This window comes from Spermophilus citellus, assembly GCF_964194105.1.
Source record: "Spermophilus citellus genome assembly, chromosome: 5".
Classification (NCBI taxonomy): domain Eukaryota; kingdom Metazoa; phylum Chordata; class Mammalia; order Rodentia; family Sciuridae; genus Spermophilus; species Spermophilus citellus.
In genome coordinates this window covers 97,888,896-97,909,629 of record NC_138186.1, presented here as the reverse complement: position 1 = coordinate 97,909,629, position 20,734 = coordinate 97,888,896, and the positions used below count along the sequence as shown (strand labels likewise).

The 20,734-nt window shown below is 32.7% G+C and overlaps 1 protein-coding gene across 2 annotated transcripts in view; it reads left to right on the top strand.

Moving 5' to 3' along the window:
- RNGTT (RNA guanylyltransferase and 5'-phosphatase) overlaps window positions 1–20,734 on the top strand; it is a 226,184-nt gene that overhangs the window by 121,961 nt on the left and 83,489 nt on the right. For both annotated transcript variants that reach the window (XR_014021908.1, XM_081293720.1), the window contains exon 13: window positions 5,669–5,769. Coding sequence is in view for 1 of the 2 variants with exons in the window: in XM_081293720.1 (XP_081149846.1) it covers window positions 5,669–5,769 (101 nt within the window). In the remaining variant the exon portion in view is untranslated. The remainder of the gene's footprint in view (window positions 1–5,668; window positions 5,770–20,734) is intronic.

Here is a 20,734-nt window from a genome sequence, read left to right as displayed (position 1 = left end):
TTGGATGGAACCTGAGACCATTTTGCTATGTGAAATAAGCCCAGCATATAAAACAAAAGACTGCATGATCTCAATTCTGTGTGAAATCTTAATCCATTGCAGGGAAATGGATGGCATTAGAGAAGATTATGCTAAGTGAAGTTAGCCAATCCCCCCCAAAAAAAACAAATGCTGAATGTTTTCTCTGATATAAGGGAGGTGACTCAAAGTCGGGTAGGGAGGGAGAGCATGGGTGGAAAATTACCTCGAGACAGGGAATAGGGGTGGGAGGGAAAAGGAGGGAGAATGAGAATAGCAAGGATAGTGGAAGAAGACAGTCATCATTATACAAAATTTATGTATGAAGATGTGAATTTGGTGTCAACATACCTTATATACAGAGATTTGATAAATTGTATAAAAGTGTATTAAGAATTGTAATGGGGGCTGGGGTTGTGGCTCAGTGGTAGTGCACTTGCCTAGCATGTGTGAGGCACTGGGTTCGATTCTCAGCACCACATACAAATAAATAAAATAAAGGTTCATCAACACTTAAAAAAAAAAGAATTGTAATACAGAAAAAAGTGTGAATCTAATGCACTCCTACTGTGTTGTATGTAAGAAATAATAAAAGTTAATTTCATAGAAATAGTGTAGAACAGTGATTATCATGGGCCAGGAATGAGGGACTAGTCAAAGGGCACAAAGTTGAAATTATATAAGATGAATAAGCCTGAAGATCTATGTACAGCTGTACAATTTGTAGTTAATAATATTGTGTACTGGAAATTTGCTGAGAGAATAGATTTTACATACTGTTTTATGCACACATATGTGCTAACTATGTGAGGAAATGTATATGTTAATTTGATTGTAATAGTTTCACTATGTATACAAAAATACCATGAATTACAATAATTAGTATTTACAATAAAATCCATTCAAGTAAGTTTTGATTTAGTTGAATAAATGCATTCCAATTAGGTTAACCATAAACTGAATATAAATATATTATTACTATAATTTATTCATGTTTACATTTTATGTATATATGAAGTCAATAATAAGAGCACAATAAATATTCACATAAGTGGCTTTGTTGTGAAACTATCTCCACTCTGTTTTCAAAACTCTTAATCACAATAAACAGGAATTATGTAATCATTAAGCATCGACTTCCCTTATTTTCTACCTCTATCCCAGGGAGCCTCTAATCCACTTTCTGTTACTATGATTTTGTCTACTTTAGATTTTTCATATAAGTGGAATAATACAGTATTATTTTGTGTTTGACTTATTTCGAGCATATTGCTCTTGAGGTTCGTCCATTTTGTAGCATGTGTCAGAATTTCATTCTGTTTCGTGGCTGAATAATAATAGTTCATTGTATGTATATGCTCCCTTTTTAAATTCATTCTTCTGTTGGTAGAAACTTTATAGTTATTTTTACCTTTTGACTTTTGAGAATGATGCTGTAGTGAACATTGAGTTCATATAAGTATAAGTATCTATTTGAGAAACTTTTCAGTTTGTTGGAGTGTGCAGGTAGGAGTAGAACTCCAGTGTCATATGGTACTGCATTGTCAGAGGGTAATTCTCTATCTTGTATTTTCGAATTGACAAGCTGATGTCCATAGTGACTGCATCATTTTGCATTTCTTCCAACAGTGTACACAGATTGCAATTTCTCTACAGCCTTACCATTATTTGTTAATTTCTGTGTTTTTTATTTTAGCCACCTTTATAGATATGTGAAATGTCATTTTATTTTGGTTTTGTCTTGCTTTTCCTTAATGACTAACTATAGTGTATGTTTTTTTTTCATTTGTGTATATCTGTTGAGAAGTGTTTATTCAAGTCCTTTGACATTTTAGATTGGGTTATTGGTCTTATTGTTGTTGAACTGTGGAAGTTCTTTATATATTCTGGACATTAAACCCTTTTCAGATATATAATTTCCAAACATTTTCTTCCATCATGTGGGCTCTCTTTTCACTATCTTGGTAGTGTCCTGTGATGCACAAAAGTTTTATTTATTTGTTTATTTTTTTACTGGTGATTGAACTCAGGATTTCATGCATGCTGGGCAAGCTACATTCCCAGACTTTTGAAAAATTTTTACTGAGATGGGTATTGTGAAGTTGCCCAGGCTGGACTCCAACCTTAAATTTTCCTATCTTAGTCTTCTGAGTAGCTAGGATTTACAGTTGTGCACCACTGTGCTGGACTTTAAAGGTTTTAAATTTTGAAGAAGTCCATTTTATCTGTTTTTTTTTTTCTTTAGTTGTCCATGCTTTTGAAACCCAGTCTAAATCCATTCCAAAATCCAAGGTCAAGAAGATTTACTCCTGGGCTGGGGATGTGGCTCAAGCGGTAACGTGCTCGCCTGGCATGCGTGCGGCCTGGGTTCCATCCTCAGCACCACATACAAAACAAAGATGTTGTGTCTGCCAAAAATTAAAAAATAAATATTAAAAAAATTCTCTTTCTCTCTCTCTTTCCCTCCCTCCCTCCCTCCCCCTCCTCTCTCTCTCTCTTTTTTTTAAAATATTTATTTACTTATTTAGTTGGTTAGTTTTTAGCGGACACAACATTTTTATTTGTATGTGGTGCTGAGGATCGAACCCAGGCTGCATACATGCCAGGCGAGCACGCTATCACTTGAGCCACATCCCCAGCCCCTCCTCTCTCTCTCTTTAAAAAAAAAAAAAAAGAAGAAGAAGAAGATTTACTCCTGTATTTTCCTCATATGTGTGGAAAGATTTATGTATGCTATTATATTTAGGTTTTGGATTCATTTTTAGTTAATTTTTGTATATACTGTGGAGTCTGTCTTTAATGTTTTACATGTGGAAATCCCACTGCCCAGCACTCTCTGGAAGAGAGTATTCTTCCCTCATTGAATGGACTTGGTGCCCTTGTAAAACATCATTTGCCTATGGATATATAGGTTTATTTCTGTACCCTAATTCTATTTCATTGGTCTTTGTGTCTATCCTTTTGCTAGTATTGTATTGCTTTGATTACTGTAGCTTTTGAGTAAGTTTTGGAAGTAAAAAGTGAGAATATTTTTGTTCTTTTTAAAAGATCAGGGCTGGGGATGTGGCTCAAGCAGTAACACGCTCGGCTGGCATGCGTGGGGTGCTGGGTTCCATCCTCAGCACCACATAAAATAAAAAGATGTGTCCACCGAAAACTGAAAAATAAATTTTAAAAAATTCTCCCCCCCCCCTCTCTCTCTCTCTCTCTCTCTCTCTCAAAATAAATAAATAAATAAATAAATAAATAAATAAATAAATAAATAAAAGATCATTTCAGCTCTTCAGGATACCTTGGAATTCTATGTGATTTTGAAGTTTGGTATTTTCATTCCTATGAAAAATGTTGGAATTTTGATAGGAAATGCATTGACTCTGATATAAATGGTCTCTAAGTAGTACTGACATCATAGCAATATTAAGTCTTTTTATCTATGAATATGTGGTCTCTTTCCATTTTTATTCCTTATGTAACTTCTCTTATCAATGTTTTATAGTTTTTGCTATATGGATCATTCACTTTCTAGGTTAAATATATCCCTGTATATTTTGTTCTTTTAGAAGCTATTGTCAATTTTCTTTTTGGATTTTTATTGCTGGTATATAGATACTAAGTCAAGTTTTTGCATGGATAATATCACCAAAAATATTCTTTGAGATGTGTTTTAGTAAAAGCTGTACAAGACCTGTATACTGAAAACTATAGAACATTACCGAGGTGCACTTAAGGAGACTTAAATAAGTGCAGAGACTTTTAGTACTTATTAATCATAAGATGCAGTGTGAAGTTATCTTTTTTCCCCTTAATCTATTGATTTAGTACAATCCTGATTAAATTCCCAGTAAGGTTATTTTTCATAGAAATTGACAAGCTGATTTTAAAATTCATGTGAAAATAAAATGTCACATTAGCTAAAAGTGTTTTGAAAAAGAAAAAAAAAGTTTTGAGGATTTGTACAACTTGTTTTCAAAATTTATAAGTTGAGTCTGTGCTATTAGCAGAAAGAAAGGCATATATGTCAATGCCACAGATTAGTGAGGACAAAAATATACTTATATTTCTAACAACTGATGTTTGACCAAGGTGCCAAGACAATTCAATGAGGAACAAATTCAATGTAACAAATTGTGCTAGATTAATTTAATATTCATCTGCTGAACAGTGAACTAAGCCTTTACATTACACCATATAAATAAGTAAACTTGAAATGAATCATCTACCTAAAAATAAGAGCTAAAACCATGAAAGTTCTCTACGAAGACACAGTAGGGAAAATTCTAGTGACTTTAGATTAGAAATGGATTCCTTAAACAGGACACAAAAACTTGCAGATTATGTAATTTTAAAATGGCTAATATTTAGGGGGGCTGGGGTTGTGGCTCAGCGGTAGAGCGCTCACCTTGGCTTCGATCCTCAGCACCACATTAAAAAAATAAATAAATAAAATAAAGATAAAAAAGATATTTTTAAAAACAATGGCTAATTTTGACCTCATTAAAATAAAAAAAAAACTTTGCTCTTCAAAAGAAATTGTTAAGAAAATGAAAAGGCTGTCTAAAGACTGGTAGAAAATATTTGTAATACATATGTGAAAAATATATAAACAACTCTTCTTACAAGTCAATGATGAAACAAACAGCTCAGTAAAAATAGGAATAAAAGATCTGAACACTAAGTAAATGAAAAATCTTCAACATTTTTTAATTGTTAGAGAAACGCAAATTATGAAAATGGTTAAAATTGAAAAGACTGACAATGCCTAGTCCTAGGGTAGATGTTGAACAGGCTGACCAACATACATAGCTGGTTGGAATGGAAAACATTACAGCCTTGCTGGAAAATAGTGTGATGATTTTTTTACAAAGTAAAACATGCATTTACTATGTGATACTATCATTCCATTCTTCTAGGTATTGATCTAGGAGTTATGAAAACGTGTATATATGTTGACTAGCATTATTCATGATAGACAAAAACTGTGAGCAATCCAGATATCCATCAAACTCTAAATGCATAAGCAATTGGTGTTATATGTATACAAAGGAATCTTACTCAGCAATAAAAAGGAACAAACTCCTAATACATAACCAGCATAACTGTATCTCAAAAACCTTATGTTGTTGCTATGCATTTCTGAGGAGCCACACAACTATAGTGATAGACAGCAGGTCATCGTTATGAAAAATTAAGGAGAGAGAATTGACTGCAAATATCGGGATGCAACTTTTGGGTCACTGAAATGTTCCATGTTATGATTTTGGTGATAGTTATATGGCTGTATCTCTTTGTTAAAATTCATTGCCTAATTTTGCTCATTGTAATTTATCCCTCAGTAAACATGAATAAAGAAAAGTAAGTTTCTAAAAAAATTGTCAAACTTTCTTTAAGCCATAGAAAGATTAGATTGAAAAACTGGTTTTTATTTTTCTCGGCTTTCATAAGGAAGGGTCTGTATCTTTGGTACGAAAAGAAGAAGGGCCATCAGAAAGGAGGGATTATATTTATTCTCATTTGTTGGTAGAAGATAAAAAAATCATGTTCAGAAAAGAAGTAATTTTGCTTATTAATAAAAGTAATGTTATATTTAATAAATTGAATTTTGAATTTTTAGCTTGTTACTAATTATTATCATCATTTTAATTCACTTTAGAAATATAAGCCTGGTCGATGCGATGATATTTTGAAATGGAAACCCCCGAGTCTGAATTCTGTAGATTTTCGCTTAAAGATAACAAGAATGGGAGGAGAAGGGTAAGTATTCCCCTTACCAATACTTTCTCCCAACCTGTCATTTTTGCATGAAATAATAATCTAAGGCTTCTTTATTTCTAGGGTATTTTGCAATATGTTTAAAAAGAATGTGAAATATTTTCTATTTCACGTGTACATCTATCTTATTTTTAAAGATAATTCATTCCTTTGACCTACAGTGACTAACATTTTGTAGCAACCTTTAAATTTTGCTTTTAGCCTTAAAAATCCTTTTTAATTTTAAATGGCTACCAGCGATATTAAAAATAAACTTAATCCTACCAATAAATGTAAGGTGATCATAGGGATTATGATAAGATTTATTGAAATAAGTATTTTTTTACTTTGGAAAGATATTACTTCAAATGGTTTACTAGTTCAAATAGTTTACATATAAGTAATTTACATATATTTGCATATGCACAGCAAACATTTATTCATACTTTAGTTAGGGTAAAGTTTTCATGTTGACATTAAGATTTTTTTATGATGTTAGGAGTTAATTTTTTCATTTATTAGAATGCCTCCTTTGTGGTTGCTGTTTTAGAATAAAAGATGCTTCAGCATGAATATGTTCATTGCATTTTCAAATTGTTTATTTTACTGTGTTCTAAAATTTTTAAGACATTTAAGTAAATACAACAAAATGAAAAATGCTTAATCGTAAGGAGAGATCATAAAAAAGTGAATGATAACAGTAGCAAAGAGATTACAGTTTACCAATGTATGCCATGAAATTCATTTTACCTATCAAATGTAAAACAGCTATGCCTTTTGTAGATAGTGAAAGAAAGGATATACTTTTTAAAATAAGAGATAACAAGTATAAGAGAGGATGTGGAGAACAAGGAACTCCTAACTTCTGGGCACTATTAGTGGGAGTGTGAATTGCATAGTTACTATGGAAAATGGTATGGAGATCTCCCAAATAAAATAAAATAACCATATCATCCAGCAATCTCATATGAATATATCCATAGGAAACACCATCAATAATTTGGAGAGAGATCCGTACACCCATGTTTATTTCAGCATTATTTATCATAGCTGAAATGTGGAACAAAGGAAAGACAAATGAATAAAAAATTATATTCAGTATTAAAAGAAAGAAAATCCTATCATTTGCAATAATATGTATGACCCTGGAGGAAAATATGCTAAATGAAATAAACACAGATAGACGGATACTGCATGATCTTATTTGTATGTGGAATCTAAAAAGTCTAACTCGTTGAAGTAGAAAGAAGAATGGTCTTTGACAGGGGCTGGGTATTGTGAAAATCGGGATATGCTGATCAAAGGGCTTAATGTTTCAGTTATGTGGAATGAATAATTTGAGATCTAATGTATACCATGGTAACTATAGTTAATATTGCTGCACTGTATACTTGAAATTTACTTAGAAGGTAGAGCTTAAGTGTTCTCAACACACACACACACACACACACACACACACAACTGTGTGAGGTGATAGGTATGATAATTAGCCTTATTGTGGTCACCATTTCTCATTTCACAATGTATTGAATATTAAAAAATCACACTGTGCACTATAAATAATATTTATTTGTCATGTATACCTCAGTAAAGGTGGAAGAAGGTTAAAAAAAATGATATGTTATCTGTTATAGGAATTGAGACTCCATAAGATTAGTCTCTTAAGAGAGCAAAAATTCTCAAAGAAAGGATACTATGCAATGTATTGAATTCTAAGTAACGAAAGGGCTTTAACTAGGCATATGGATACTAGTTTTCCAAAAATAGGGTATTTAATATTTTACATCTTTACATCCTAATTGTTCAGAACTTAATTATCGATTGAGACTTAATGGCCAAAATAAAATAAAATAAAATAAAAAATTGGTAGAGAATAATTTTTCGGGGCCCCTAAATAGGTATTTTGCACTCATGGTCTGATTTTAACATAGGAATAGATAAGTTTCAACTATTGATGGGAATGGGTAGATAACACATTAATACCCACATGTATGAATGATTTTGGGGGCAGTTTCCAAAATAGTTTCTCTGATTTAAATGTTGGGTAAATATTGATTTGTAGTAAACTCAATCTCTTATTACCTGTTTTTGTGCCTCAGGTTCTTCATCATTAAATAGAAATCAGCCTCATAAGAGTTTTCTGAGAATTAAATATGTAAAATATCTAGAATAGAACCTGGCACATGATAAAACATTTCAATGTTTGCTATTATTTTTGTTTTAATTGAAATAGGTTTAAAAGTCCATATTTCTTTCATGTCACTCCTGCAGTTTTATCTGTTACTGGTGTACCACATAAGTTCAGCTTCCTATGTGAACGGTTTCCTATTTGATGCCAATCTTTGTTAATTTTTCCCTTTTGAAATGCATGTATTTTTGACTCATGAATTTAAAATGGTTAAAAAGAGACCAGTGTCTCTGAAAAAGACAGTAACAAGTGGTGATGAGAATGTGGAGAAATATTGATATTAAGATTGTAATTGCTACACTTTGGCCTGCAGTTTGGTAGTTCCTCAGAATGCTAGAGACCCAATTAATTCTACTTTCAGGGTATGTATACCCAAGAGAAATGATAATCCATGATTCTTCTTAGCAACATTATTTATAATAGTCAGAAGATGTAAACAACTCATATATCTGCCAACTGACAAATGGATTAATGTGTAGACAAAATAGCTCTTCTATCCATCACACTAGTGCAGATCTTCTTAAGCAAAGGGGCTCTGGATTTATACCACCTGCATTTCAATTCCAAATCTGCCACTCTTAATCAAGTTAACGTAGTCTCTCTATTGCTTATGTTTCTAGAACTCTATAATATGGATAATTGTAGAGCCTACCTCCTGTTGGAGTTTAATAAAATAATGCATGTAAAACATTTAAGATTTTTGCATGTTTCACAATGAATATTAAATATGTATTTGTCATTATTAATTTAAAAAAGGTCACTGTCTCTTTATATTATCCTTTGGCAGAAAACAGAAGAGCCATATACTATGGCTGTGAGATATAATGTTGGTCATGCCAGGCAAAAGCAGATATCTTCTGATAGTACTTCAGATTGGTATAGAAATAAAAGTATTTGTCATTTTGTGGTTGTATATAATCAAAGAGGCTTTGTTTATTTGCTTCATTAAAGATAGCACATCTGGAATAGCAGCTGCAGTTGGTATAACAACCGGATTAAATTTATGATAATTCATAATTATTCTAAGTCTTTGAGGGTGGCACTTATCTCTGTACTTCCCTTGGGGATGTGTTACTGCTTTTGGATTGTTCTTCTGGTGGAGAGGGCAAGTTGTAGGGACTTTCATTTGGCCTTTTCTAGAATAATGACTCTTACTCAATGGGTCAGAGAGCCACAGTGAAAATTCTTTCAGTTGCCAAGTATTTCTTCCCAGTATATCCATCAACAGAAAAATAACCAAGATTGTATTTATGAAGATCCTTGTCCACTTAGATTTGTTCTTGGAATTTATTTAAACTACTTTTAACTGATATATAAAAACAAAAATTATACTTATTTATGGGTGCCATGTGATGTTATGGTATGGCTTTACATTGTGTAATGTTTAAATCAGGTCAAACTTCTATCTCTTTAAACATTTATTATTTTTCTATAGTGAAACCATTCAGTTTTCACTTTTGCTTTTTGAAAAAAACAAGGACAAAAAACATAGCACACCAGAATTTCTTCCTTCCATATAATTGTAATTTAGTTCCCTTTGATCAATCTCTTTGTTCTTTCTTCATCTCCACTCTCCCAGCTTCTGGTAATGAGTCTTCTCTTCTCAACTTGTATGAGATAACTTTTTTATATTCTGTGTATGAGTGAGATCTCATAATACTTGTCTTTTTGTGCCTGGCTTATTTCACTTAACATAATGATTCCAGTTCTATCCATGGTTTTTGCAAATGACAGAATTTTATTTTTTCAGCCAGAAACACAATTATCACCCAAATAGTCTAGTTCTCTATTTAATTGATGGATCATGAGGGCATTGTGTGTTTCTGACTAATTGTTTAAAGTGAGTGTCCTGTAATTTTCCAAGTGGTCTGGGCATTTTTTTTTTTTTCCAGTGCACAGTCACCCTAGCAAATGCTGACAGTCCTTTGGAAGATAGTTGGAAGATTTATAGTTAAGTGTTAGCATTTTTGTTTTCTGTAAAAAGCCAAATAGTAAATATTTTAGGGTTTGTGGTTCATTACATTCTCTGTCTCAGCCACTCCATTTTGCCATTGTAATGCAAAATTGAACATAGGCAGTATGTGGATGAATGAACCTGCCTATATTACAATGAAGCTTTATTTACAATAGCTGATTTCACACCTGGGGAACTATAGTTTGCCAACTGCAGTTTATAGTATACACTTGTGATAGTGTTGTAGGGTATTTCTCTGCAAGGGGATCTGGACCCCTTCTATCAAAGGGGCTTAGGTTTGTTAGCCAGGTAAGGTCTGTGCATTTGAAGATGAGAAGTGCTAGCTTCATAGAAGCTCAGTGGAATGTGTAGAATGGATTAACTGGCTCTGCTTTACTTGCTATTGAAAAAGTCCTGTTAATCTGCTGACTAGAATTTTTTTCGTCTTGCTTATATTTATTTAAAAAAAAGAAATTATAATGGTAAATATATTGAGAATGTTAAAAAATATTCTTATATAAAAAGGATTAAGTGAGCAAGAATATAGTTAGTATGTGGGGTGAAAAGCTTTTATTACTTTGCTCAGAAAATTCTTCCCCCTTCCATTTTGAAATGGGATCTTGATCCGTTTATTTCTATTTCACTTAAAAAATATTTGAAGAATTGAAATTAGAGATTTAAAACTCAATATAATCAGTATTAGTATGTAATATACTTAGTGACTTATGCTGTTTGGCATACAGCATATGTACATTTCTATGAATAATAATAATGGGTAACTTTCATCTTTTAGGAAATGACCCATAGTAACTCTTTTCTTTCTTTCTTTCTTTTTTAATACCTTTATTTTATTGATTTGTATGTGGTGCTGAGGATTGACCCCAAGGCCCCGCACTTGTCAGGCAAGTGCTCTACTGCTGAGCCACAACCCCAGCCCCAGTAACTGCTTTCTTATTTGAAAATGTTCTCATCACCCAAGCATTTTTGAAGAATAATGCCTCACTGACTTTCAGTCTTTGAATGGTTACTATCCTGAATATTCTTGATAATATTTTATTTCTGATATAGCCTAGGAGAGGAAAGTAGGGTCTGTGGCTAACTTCTTTTTAGTTCTGCAGCCTGGATATCTCTAGAGTATTATTGATTTCTGTTAACCTTTTTGTTTCATCCTCCCTACTTCTTAGAGAAAAATCATTTCCAGGCCACCTACTAAAAGCCAATATCATAATGAAAGTGCCTATAAATAACTAGTAGGAGAAAAGAGAATGTAGTTTTCTGCTTTTGATATTTTCACTTGTTAATTTATTAAAGAGAAATCAATATTTTTTTTCATCATTTGGGTCTATAAAATTTTTCTTATTTATTAATTTTAACACTGTTCTTTATATCGAGAGCCTTTTGCTTGTGTTATTTGTTCTCAATGCATGTTTTTCTTAATTGCAATCTCTTAATTTACCTTTTGTTTTTGTTATGAGAATTTTATTATCTATTAGATATCTCTGTGGAATCTTATAGATTAAATGCTACTTAATTTCTTACTTCACATTGAAGGTTATTGGGGAACTAATCCAGGTAATTTAGGAACACAATATTTGTAGAGCCTCTTAAGGGGATGGGATGAGAAGAATGGAAAGCAAATTTAGAACTTTGTTAGTAGTTTTGTTTTTTGTTGTTGTTCATTTTTTTTTAAACGGTTTGGAAACTCTACAAACTATTTTAGAAATGTTATGGGATTGAAAAAAATGAGTAGAGAGATTGTTGAGCATCTGCAATGAGGAAGGAAGAAGATACAAATATTAGATGGAGGAAGATAGTGAAGAACCCTATGGGATGGATTAAAAAATTTAAATTATTAAATATGTATATAAATATACATACACATAGGCATGTACTCAAATACATATAAATATGTGGATTCGTTTATGTACTGGGTGATACACATTCACACACATTTCTTAGCTCTGTCTACTGAGATAGTCTAAGATACCCTAGAAATAATGAGCACACCTGTCACCCATAATATTGGTGTCTAATACCATCCCTCACTGAAAAGAGCCAGATATCCTGGGAGAAATGACTTATTTTTAGTGCTGGATAAGGAAGAGAAGATATGTTAAAGCATGTCAAAAAGATGCAGAATTTAAAGGGCCCATACTTGAAGGAGCTTGAACGGACTCTCTTGTCAAATATGTGATAATTTGAGCACCAAAAGGACAGTAATGAATTATAAGCTATGATAAAAACAGGATCCATGAGTTCATAGAGTTTGTAAATGAGAATAAGAAGTAGTTTTAGTAGAATGCTGATTAGTAAATATGGAGGGAGTCCTGAGAGAATCATTTTGTCACCTTCAGAGTAAAGTTTGATTCCAGCAAAAATAATCAGTGGATGATACTAAGTCTAGGAGAGAAATTTTTCTGAGAAATAGAATAATTTCATGGTTTTAAAATATCTTTCTGTGGATTACTTATAATCTGCAAGGGGAAAAATAGTAACTATACAGTTACTTATCAAAATTAAATTAGGGGGCTGTAGCTCCGTGGTAGAGCGTTTGCCTCATGCTGGGAGATACTGGGTTTGATCCTCAGCACTACATTAAAATAAATAAAGATATTGTGCCCATCTACAACTAAAAAATATTTAAAAAATTAAATTAGAAGTGAGAATAAAATGGATATTGTTTCAGTCACCTAGTATTCTGACTATGGATGTATAGCTTTAATGAAGGAACAAAAAGATATCGCATGTGGAATTCTGGATTTTTTTTTTAAAGGAATCTATATTATGCAAATATGTCAGGGTCATGAAGAAAATCTGAGAAATGAATACACATAACATACAATTTCAGGGGGTCGAAATAAAAATATATTATCTCTGAGAAGTATAATATCTTTGAGATACTTCCCTACTCTTTGCTATCCCTTTCTTTATTGAGCATTTGTTCATTTTTTTCCTTCCTGTGTACCAAGCACTAAAGTATATTTAGTGATTATTTTCTAAATTGAATCACAATTTTCTGAATCATAATTACCACAGCACTGTTATAAAATTATTTTGGTGATTTCTTATCAAATAGACTTTTAATTATTATAGAACAATTAATAAACACTTTTGCTGAACATTAATCATATAAAAGCTTTTTGTTTTCCTCTCCCTTATGAGGAGGGAGCATCTTGACCTTTTTAATGATACTGTATAGAGTAAAGAGTATCAAGTTAGCAAGAACAATTTGAGATAACTGAATTTGAGGTATAGTAAAAGAAAAAAGAGATAGATTTGGAATCTTTTTAAAAATAGTGTTGAAATGTTTTAAGTCATTTTAATAAACATTTGTCTGATGTTTAGCATACTGGAACCTAACATAAAATAATGTTTATATTGACAGATGGAGATTGACTAAGTCTGTTACTTAAATATGTAAAGATAGTTGGTATATGAAAATTCCAAAAGGGGTTTAGGATTAACTTGTGATAGGTGTACTTTGTGATTGGCTCATCAGATTTTAAATATTGTTGAAATCCTGTGTTATAACTGGACTGTCTGGGCTTATTTAGTTACTGTTTGTGATTTATTTTTATTGTTACTTAATTTTAATAAAAAATATAGCATGTAAAATTTATTTAAAAAATTTGTTGATCCTGTCCTTGGAATCATCTATTAACTTTTCTAGATGTTCTTTACACATATCAATAGCCATACAGGTATTTTTGCTACTTACGGAATATAGCATTTTCTGTGTATTTGTTAAATTAGGGTTTTTATTGTATTAGTCAATTTATTTATTCCCTTTACTAGTTCCACCCCCTATAAGAAATGTTGAAGCCTGGAACTATAATCAAATATTCTTTGTATATATAATGTTATTGTATTTAGATGTTATTTGATTTATACCAATTTTAATGAATATTTCTGACCCCAGATCACATTTTGCTATTATATTAGTACTTCTTTATTACTTTTCTCTCCTTTAATCCTAAATTCTCCCTAGTCTTACATTATATCGCCTCTTCTGCTTTTTTTTTTTTTTTTTGTGTGTGTGTGTGTGTGATTTGTTTGGTGTTTCTTTGCTTATCCTTTCATCTGAAGCCTTTTTGTTTTACTTTGGTAGGTAATGACCAGAACTATCACCCTCTAAGATTCCTGGGCTTTGGGACATACCAAGTATTTGATCCTCAAGGACCAGTTTACACATTTTCAATGCAACTGTGCATGTGTGATAGATGACTGTTCCTTTTTATGAAATCAGTTGGTAATATAGCAGTGTGGTATGTTGAATGTTAGTTGGTAAACCTGGAATCTGGCAAGCTAAAGACAATTTTTAAAAAATTACTTCAGGTAAAATTCCTAAAAACATATTCTATCTAATTTTATATTTTGAACATGATTAAAGGGATAGAATATTTCCTATGACTTTATATTAGTCTACTGCAGAAACAATTATTTATAATGAAAATGTGACTAAGCCCTAGTAAAATGAGGGTGGAATTTTGAAATTATCTGTTAGTACAGAATTTGCCCTAAAGTATTTATGAAGTTACTCTATGTATATATTGCTAAACACTCTAATTTCAAATTCTTATTTTTTTAAGAATAAAGGGAAGAAAGATTTCAGCTTTTAGCCACTGTGCATTTCTAAATTAAAATCATGAATAAATTTAATAGCTCTAATTATTAAAATAATTATGAAATTATTAGTAATAGAACCATATTCCTTAACTTTCACAGTCTGTTTTGAATAGGGCCGTTTAAATTAGGGGAACAAAAAGAGATAAATAATCAAACATGGCAGGAAGTACAAACCATATATCAATAGTAACTCTAAACGTTAATGGCTTAAACTCTCCAATAAAGCGACATAGGCTGGTAACATGGATTAAAAAAACAAATCCAACAATATGCTGCCTCCAGGAAACACATCTGATTGGAAAAGACATACACAGGCTCAAGGTAAAAGGTTGGGAAGAAATATACCACGCACACGCTCCTCGTAAGCAAGCAGGGGTGGCCATTCTCATATCGAATAAAATCGACTTCAAGACTAAGTTAATCAAAAGGGATAAGGAAGGACATTATATACTGTTAAAAGGAACCATTGACCAACAAGACATAACAATTATCAATATTTATGCACCAAATAATGGCGCTGCGACGTTCATAAAACAAACTCTCCTCAAGTTCAAGAATCGAATAGACCACAACACAATAATCATGGGTGACTTCAACACACCTCTCTCACCATTGGACAGATCCTCCAAACAAAAGTTGAATAAAGAAACTATTGACCTCAATATCACAATCAATAACCTAGACTTAACTGACATATATAGAATATATCAACCATCATCAAGTGGATATACTTTTTTCTCAGCAGCACATGGAACCTTCTCAAAAATAGATCATATATTATGCCATAGGGCAACCCTCAGTAAATATAAAGGGGTTGAGATAATACCATGCACTTTATCAGATCATAATGGAATGAAACTGGAAATCAATGATAAAAGAAGGAAGGAAAAATCCTACATCACATGGACAATGAACAATACGTTACTGAATGATCAATGGGTTACAGAAGACATAAAGGAGGAAATCAAAAAATTCTTAGAGATAAATGAAAATACAGACACAACATATCGGAATCTATGGGACACAATGAAAGCAGTTTTGAGAGGGAAATTCATCGCCTGGAGGTCATTCCTCAAAAAACGGAAAAACCAACAAATAAATGAGCTCACACTTCATCTCAAAGCCCTAGGAAAGGAAGAGCAAAACAATAGCAAATGTAGCAGAAGGCAAGAAATAATTAAAATCAGAGCAGAAATCAAGGAAATTGAAACAAAAGAAACTATCGAAAAAATTAACAAAACAAAAAGTTGGTTCTTTGAAAAAATAAATAAGATCGACAGACCCCTAGCCATACTAACGAAGAGAAGAAGAGAGAGAACTCAAATTACTAACATACGGGATGAAAAAGGCAATATTACAACAGACGCTTCAGAAATACAGAAAACAGTTAGAAATTATTTTGAAAACCTATATTCCAATAAAATAGAAGATAGTGAAGACATCGATAAATTCCTTAAATCATATGATTTGCCCAGACTGAGTCAGGAGGAAACTCACAACTTAAACAGACCAATATCAATAGATGAAATAGAAGAAGCAATCAAAAGACTTCCAACCAAGAAAAGCCCAGGACCGGATGGGTATACAGCGGAGTTCTACAAAACCTTTAAAGAAGAATTAATACCAATACTTTTCAAGTTATTTCAGGAAATAGAAAAAGAGGGAGCTCTTCCAAATTCATTCTATGAGGCCAACATCACCCTGATTCCGAAAGCAGACAAAGACACCTCAAAAAAAGAAAACTACAGACCAATATCTCTAATGAACCTAGATGCAAAAATCCTCAATAAAATTCTGGCGAATCGGATACAAAGGCACATCAAAAAAATTGTGCACCATGATCAAGTAGGATTCATCCCTGGGATGCAAGGATGGTTCAATATACGGAAATCAATAAATGTTATTCACCACATCAATAGACTTAAAGATAAGAACCATATGATCATCTCGATAGACGCAGAAAAAGCATTTGACAAAGTACAGCATCCCTTTATGTTCAAAACATTAGAAACACTAGGGATAACAGGAACTTACCTCCACATTGTAAAAGCTATCTATGCTAAGCCTCAGGCTAGCATCATTCTGAATGGAGAAAAATTGAAGGCATTCCCTCTAAAATCTGGAACAAGATAGGGATGCCCCCTATCACCACTTCTATTCAATATAGTTCTCGAAACACTGGCCAGAGCAATTAGAGAGACGAAAGAAATTAAAGGCATAAAAATAGGAAAAGAAGAACTTAAATTATCACTATTTGCAGATGACATGATTCTATACCTAGAAGACCCAAAAGGGTCTACAAAAAAACTACTAGAACTAATAAATGAATTCAGCAAAGTGCAGGATATAAAATCAACACACATAAATCAAAGGCATTTCTGTATATCAATGACAAAATTTCTGAAACGGAAATGAGGAAAAACACTCCATTCACAATATCCTCAAAAAAAAAAAATAAAATACTTGGGAATCAACCTAACAAAAGAGGTGAAAGACCTATACAATGAAAACTACAGAACCCTAAAGAAAGAAATAGAAGAGGATCTTAGAAGATGGAAAAATATACCTTGTTCATGGATAGGCAGAACTAACATCATCAAAATGGCGATATTACCAAAAGTTCTCTATAGGTTCAATGCAATGCCAATCAAAATCCCAATGGCATTTCTTGTAGAAATAGATAAAGCAATCATGAAATTCATATGGAAAAATAAAAGACCCAGAATAGCAAAAACAATTCTAAGCAGGAAGTGTGAATCAGGTGGTATAGCGATACCAGATTTCAAACTATATTACAGAGCAATAGTAATAAAAACAGCATGGTACTGGTACCAGAACAGGCGGGTGGACCAATGGTACAGAATAGAGGACACAGAGACTAATCCACAAAGCTACAACTATCTTATATTTGATAAAGGAGCTAAAAACATGCAATGGAGAAAGGATAGCATCTTCAACAAATGGTGTTGGGAAAACTGGAAATCCATATGCAACAAAATGAAACTGAATCCCCTCCTCTCGCCATGCACAAAAGTCAACTCAAAGTGGATAAAGGAGCTAGATATCAAATCAGAGACTCTCCGTCTGATAGAAGAAAAAGTTGGCTCCGATCTACAGATTGTGGGGACGGGCTCAAAATTCCTTAACAGGACACCCATAGCACAAGAGTTAATAACAAGAATCAACAAATGGGACTTTCTTAAACTGAAAAGTTTTTTCTCAGCAAGAGAACCAATAAGAGAGGTAAATAGGGAGCCCACATCATGGGAACAAATTTTTACTCCTCACACTTCAGATAGAGCCCTAATATCCAGAGTATACAAAGAACTCAAAAAATTAGACAATAAGAAAACAAACAACCCAATCAACAAATGGGCCAAGGACATGAACAAACACTTCACAGAGGAGGACATACAATCAATCAACAAGTACATGAAAAAATGCTCACCATCTCTAGCAGTCAAGGAAATGCAAATCAAAACCACCCTAAGATACCACCTCACCCCAGTAAGATTGGCAGCCATGACGAAGTCAAACAACAATGAGTGCTGGCGAGGATGTGGGGAAAAGGGTACTGTTGTACACTGCTGGTGGGACTGCAAATGGGTGCGGCCAATTTGGAAAGCAGTATGGAGATTCCTGGGAAAGCTGGGAATGGAACCACCATTTGACCCAGCTATTGCCCTTCTCGGACTATTCCCTGAAAACCTTAAAAGAGCACACTACAGGGATACTGCCACATCGATGTTCATAGCAGCACAATTCACAATTGCTAGACTGTGGAATCAACCCAGATGCCCTTCAATAGATGAATGGATAAAAAAAATATGGCATTTATACACCATGGAGTATTACGCAGCACTAAAAAATGACAAAATCACAGAATTTGCAGGGAAATGGATGGCACTAGAGCAGATTATGCTTAGTGAAGCTAGCCAATCCCTAAAAAACAAATACCAAATGTCTTCTTTGATATAATGAGAGCAACTAAGAACAGAACAGGGAGGAAGAGCAGGAAGAAAAGTTTAACATTAAATAGAGACATGAGGCGGGAGGGAAAGGGAGAAAAAAAGGGAAATCACATGGAAATGGAGGAAGACCCTCATTGTTATACAGAATTATATATAAGAGGTTATGAGGGGAATGGGATAACAAACATGAGGGAAATGAATTACAGTAGATGGGGTAGAGAGAGACGATGGGAGGGGAGGGGAGGGGGGATAGTAGAGGATAGGAAAGGTAGCAGAATACAACAGTCACTAATATGGCAGTATGTAAAAATGTGATGTGTAACCGATGTGATTCTGCAATCTGTATTTGGGGTAAAAATGGGAGTTCATAACGCACTTGATTCTAATGTATGAAATATCATTTGTCAAGAGCTTTGTAATGTTGTGAACAACCAATAATAAAAAAAAAAAGAATAAAGGGAAGAAAGATTTCAGCTTTTAGCCACTGTGCATTTCTAAATTAAAATCATGAATAAATTTAATAGCTCTAATTATTAAAATAATTATGAAATTATTAGTAATAGAACCATATTCCTTAACTTTCAGTCTGTTTTGAATAGGGCCGTTTAATTTGGTGTAAAGAGTTAATTATGATGAGAGGATATTTAATATCCTGTAGCATATGACAGCTTCAAAATATAAATATGGTAATTTATTATAAGAAGAAGAAAGCTAGGATACATCATTGTTAATGCAGGCCTTTTATCTCTGGAAAATGGAACTCATATTAAGCTTTGAATCTCAGGGGAGAGTATATGGGGGAGGGTATGGGATAGGCTCACTTTATTCTTTGTGTACATCAGAAAATTAGACTTCCAGGTATTGAATAAAGGGATAGTAAGAACAATTACAAGATTTTTGCAAAGCTACATATAATGGTAGAGTGCTAGTTTCTAATATCTTAATTTTGATATGTTGGTACTTGTTATTTATAATCTTTGTTTAAAAATATCTTAATCATAGGAATGCATTTTACTGTGCAATAGCAATTTAAGTCCCCCCACCTTTTTTTTTTTTTTGTAAATGCCTATTTATCATACCAGCATTTTCTAACATAAACACTATGGATTTAGCAATTGTATTTATATTAAATTACTCTATTTCTAAATCTAAGATACTTTATATTCATATTGTTAAAGAAAAGCCATTGAAGGTTTTAGAAATACGTTTAGGTTATCAGAGGACACCTACATTATGCAGTTTTTTAAATGTTCATTTTATTTTCATTTAATTGTTGGAAAACTATTTATCTAAGCTACATGAAAGTTACCATGCTAATATTAAGAGTATTTTTACTGACCACTAGGTAATTATACGACTTCTGCAAATATCATTAAATTTATCTCTTTTTTGGTAGTATTTAAATTTTTACCATTGGAGCTGGAATATGTAGTATTTAGATTAAAAAATTGCATGGGCATTTAAGTTGTGGGTTCATTGTAGAAGGTATAGACCATATTACTTGGTCTCAAGGGAGTTTAGAATAAATTAACTGTAAATTACATGAATTCATTACTAAGGAACAAAGACCCTTTTATATTTTTTCAGAATCTAATTTATGTAAAAGAAAAAAATTCATATCCTACTTGTCTTCCACTTACTTTTCAACTTTTAGCACAAGTAGCAGTGCTAGTTATAATTGACTTTTATCACTATTTAGCAAGCATTTATTGAAAACCATCTGTGTTGTTAGATACTGGGAATAAAAAGGATGAATAAGTTCTATCCTGAAAGAGTGAGTAACCTAACTGGGAGAACAGATTTAAGTTAAGTATGAGTGTGAAAAATGCTGTGGATTCTGCTAGTGTGAATAAAGTGCTATAGGAGCTCAGGATAATTTTGTGTCTTGTATATATAAAGTATAAAAGTGAAGCACAAAAATATTTGAGTTGTTATTAAGAACGATAGGAGATGGTTCAATTGAATAGAACTTTAAAAATACATAGGAATGGCATTCAAGATGGAAAGTATATCTGAAAGAAGGTGTGAAACATAACAGTGTTTATAAAATAACTAGAGTTTATGGGAGTGGAGATTTGAATAAAGTAGACCGGGACTAGATTATGATAGACCAAGAAAGCTAGAGTAAGGAATTAAAACTTATGCTTTATCTGGGCACTTGTAATTCCAACCATTTAGGAGGATGAGGCAGGAGGATTGCAAGTTCAAACCCAGCCTGAGCAACTTAGC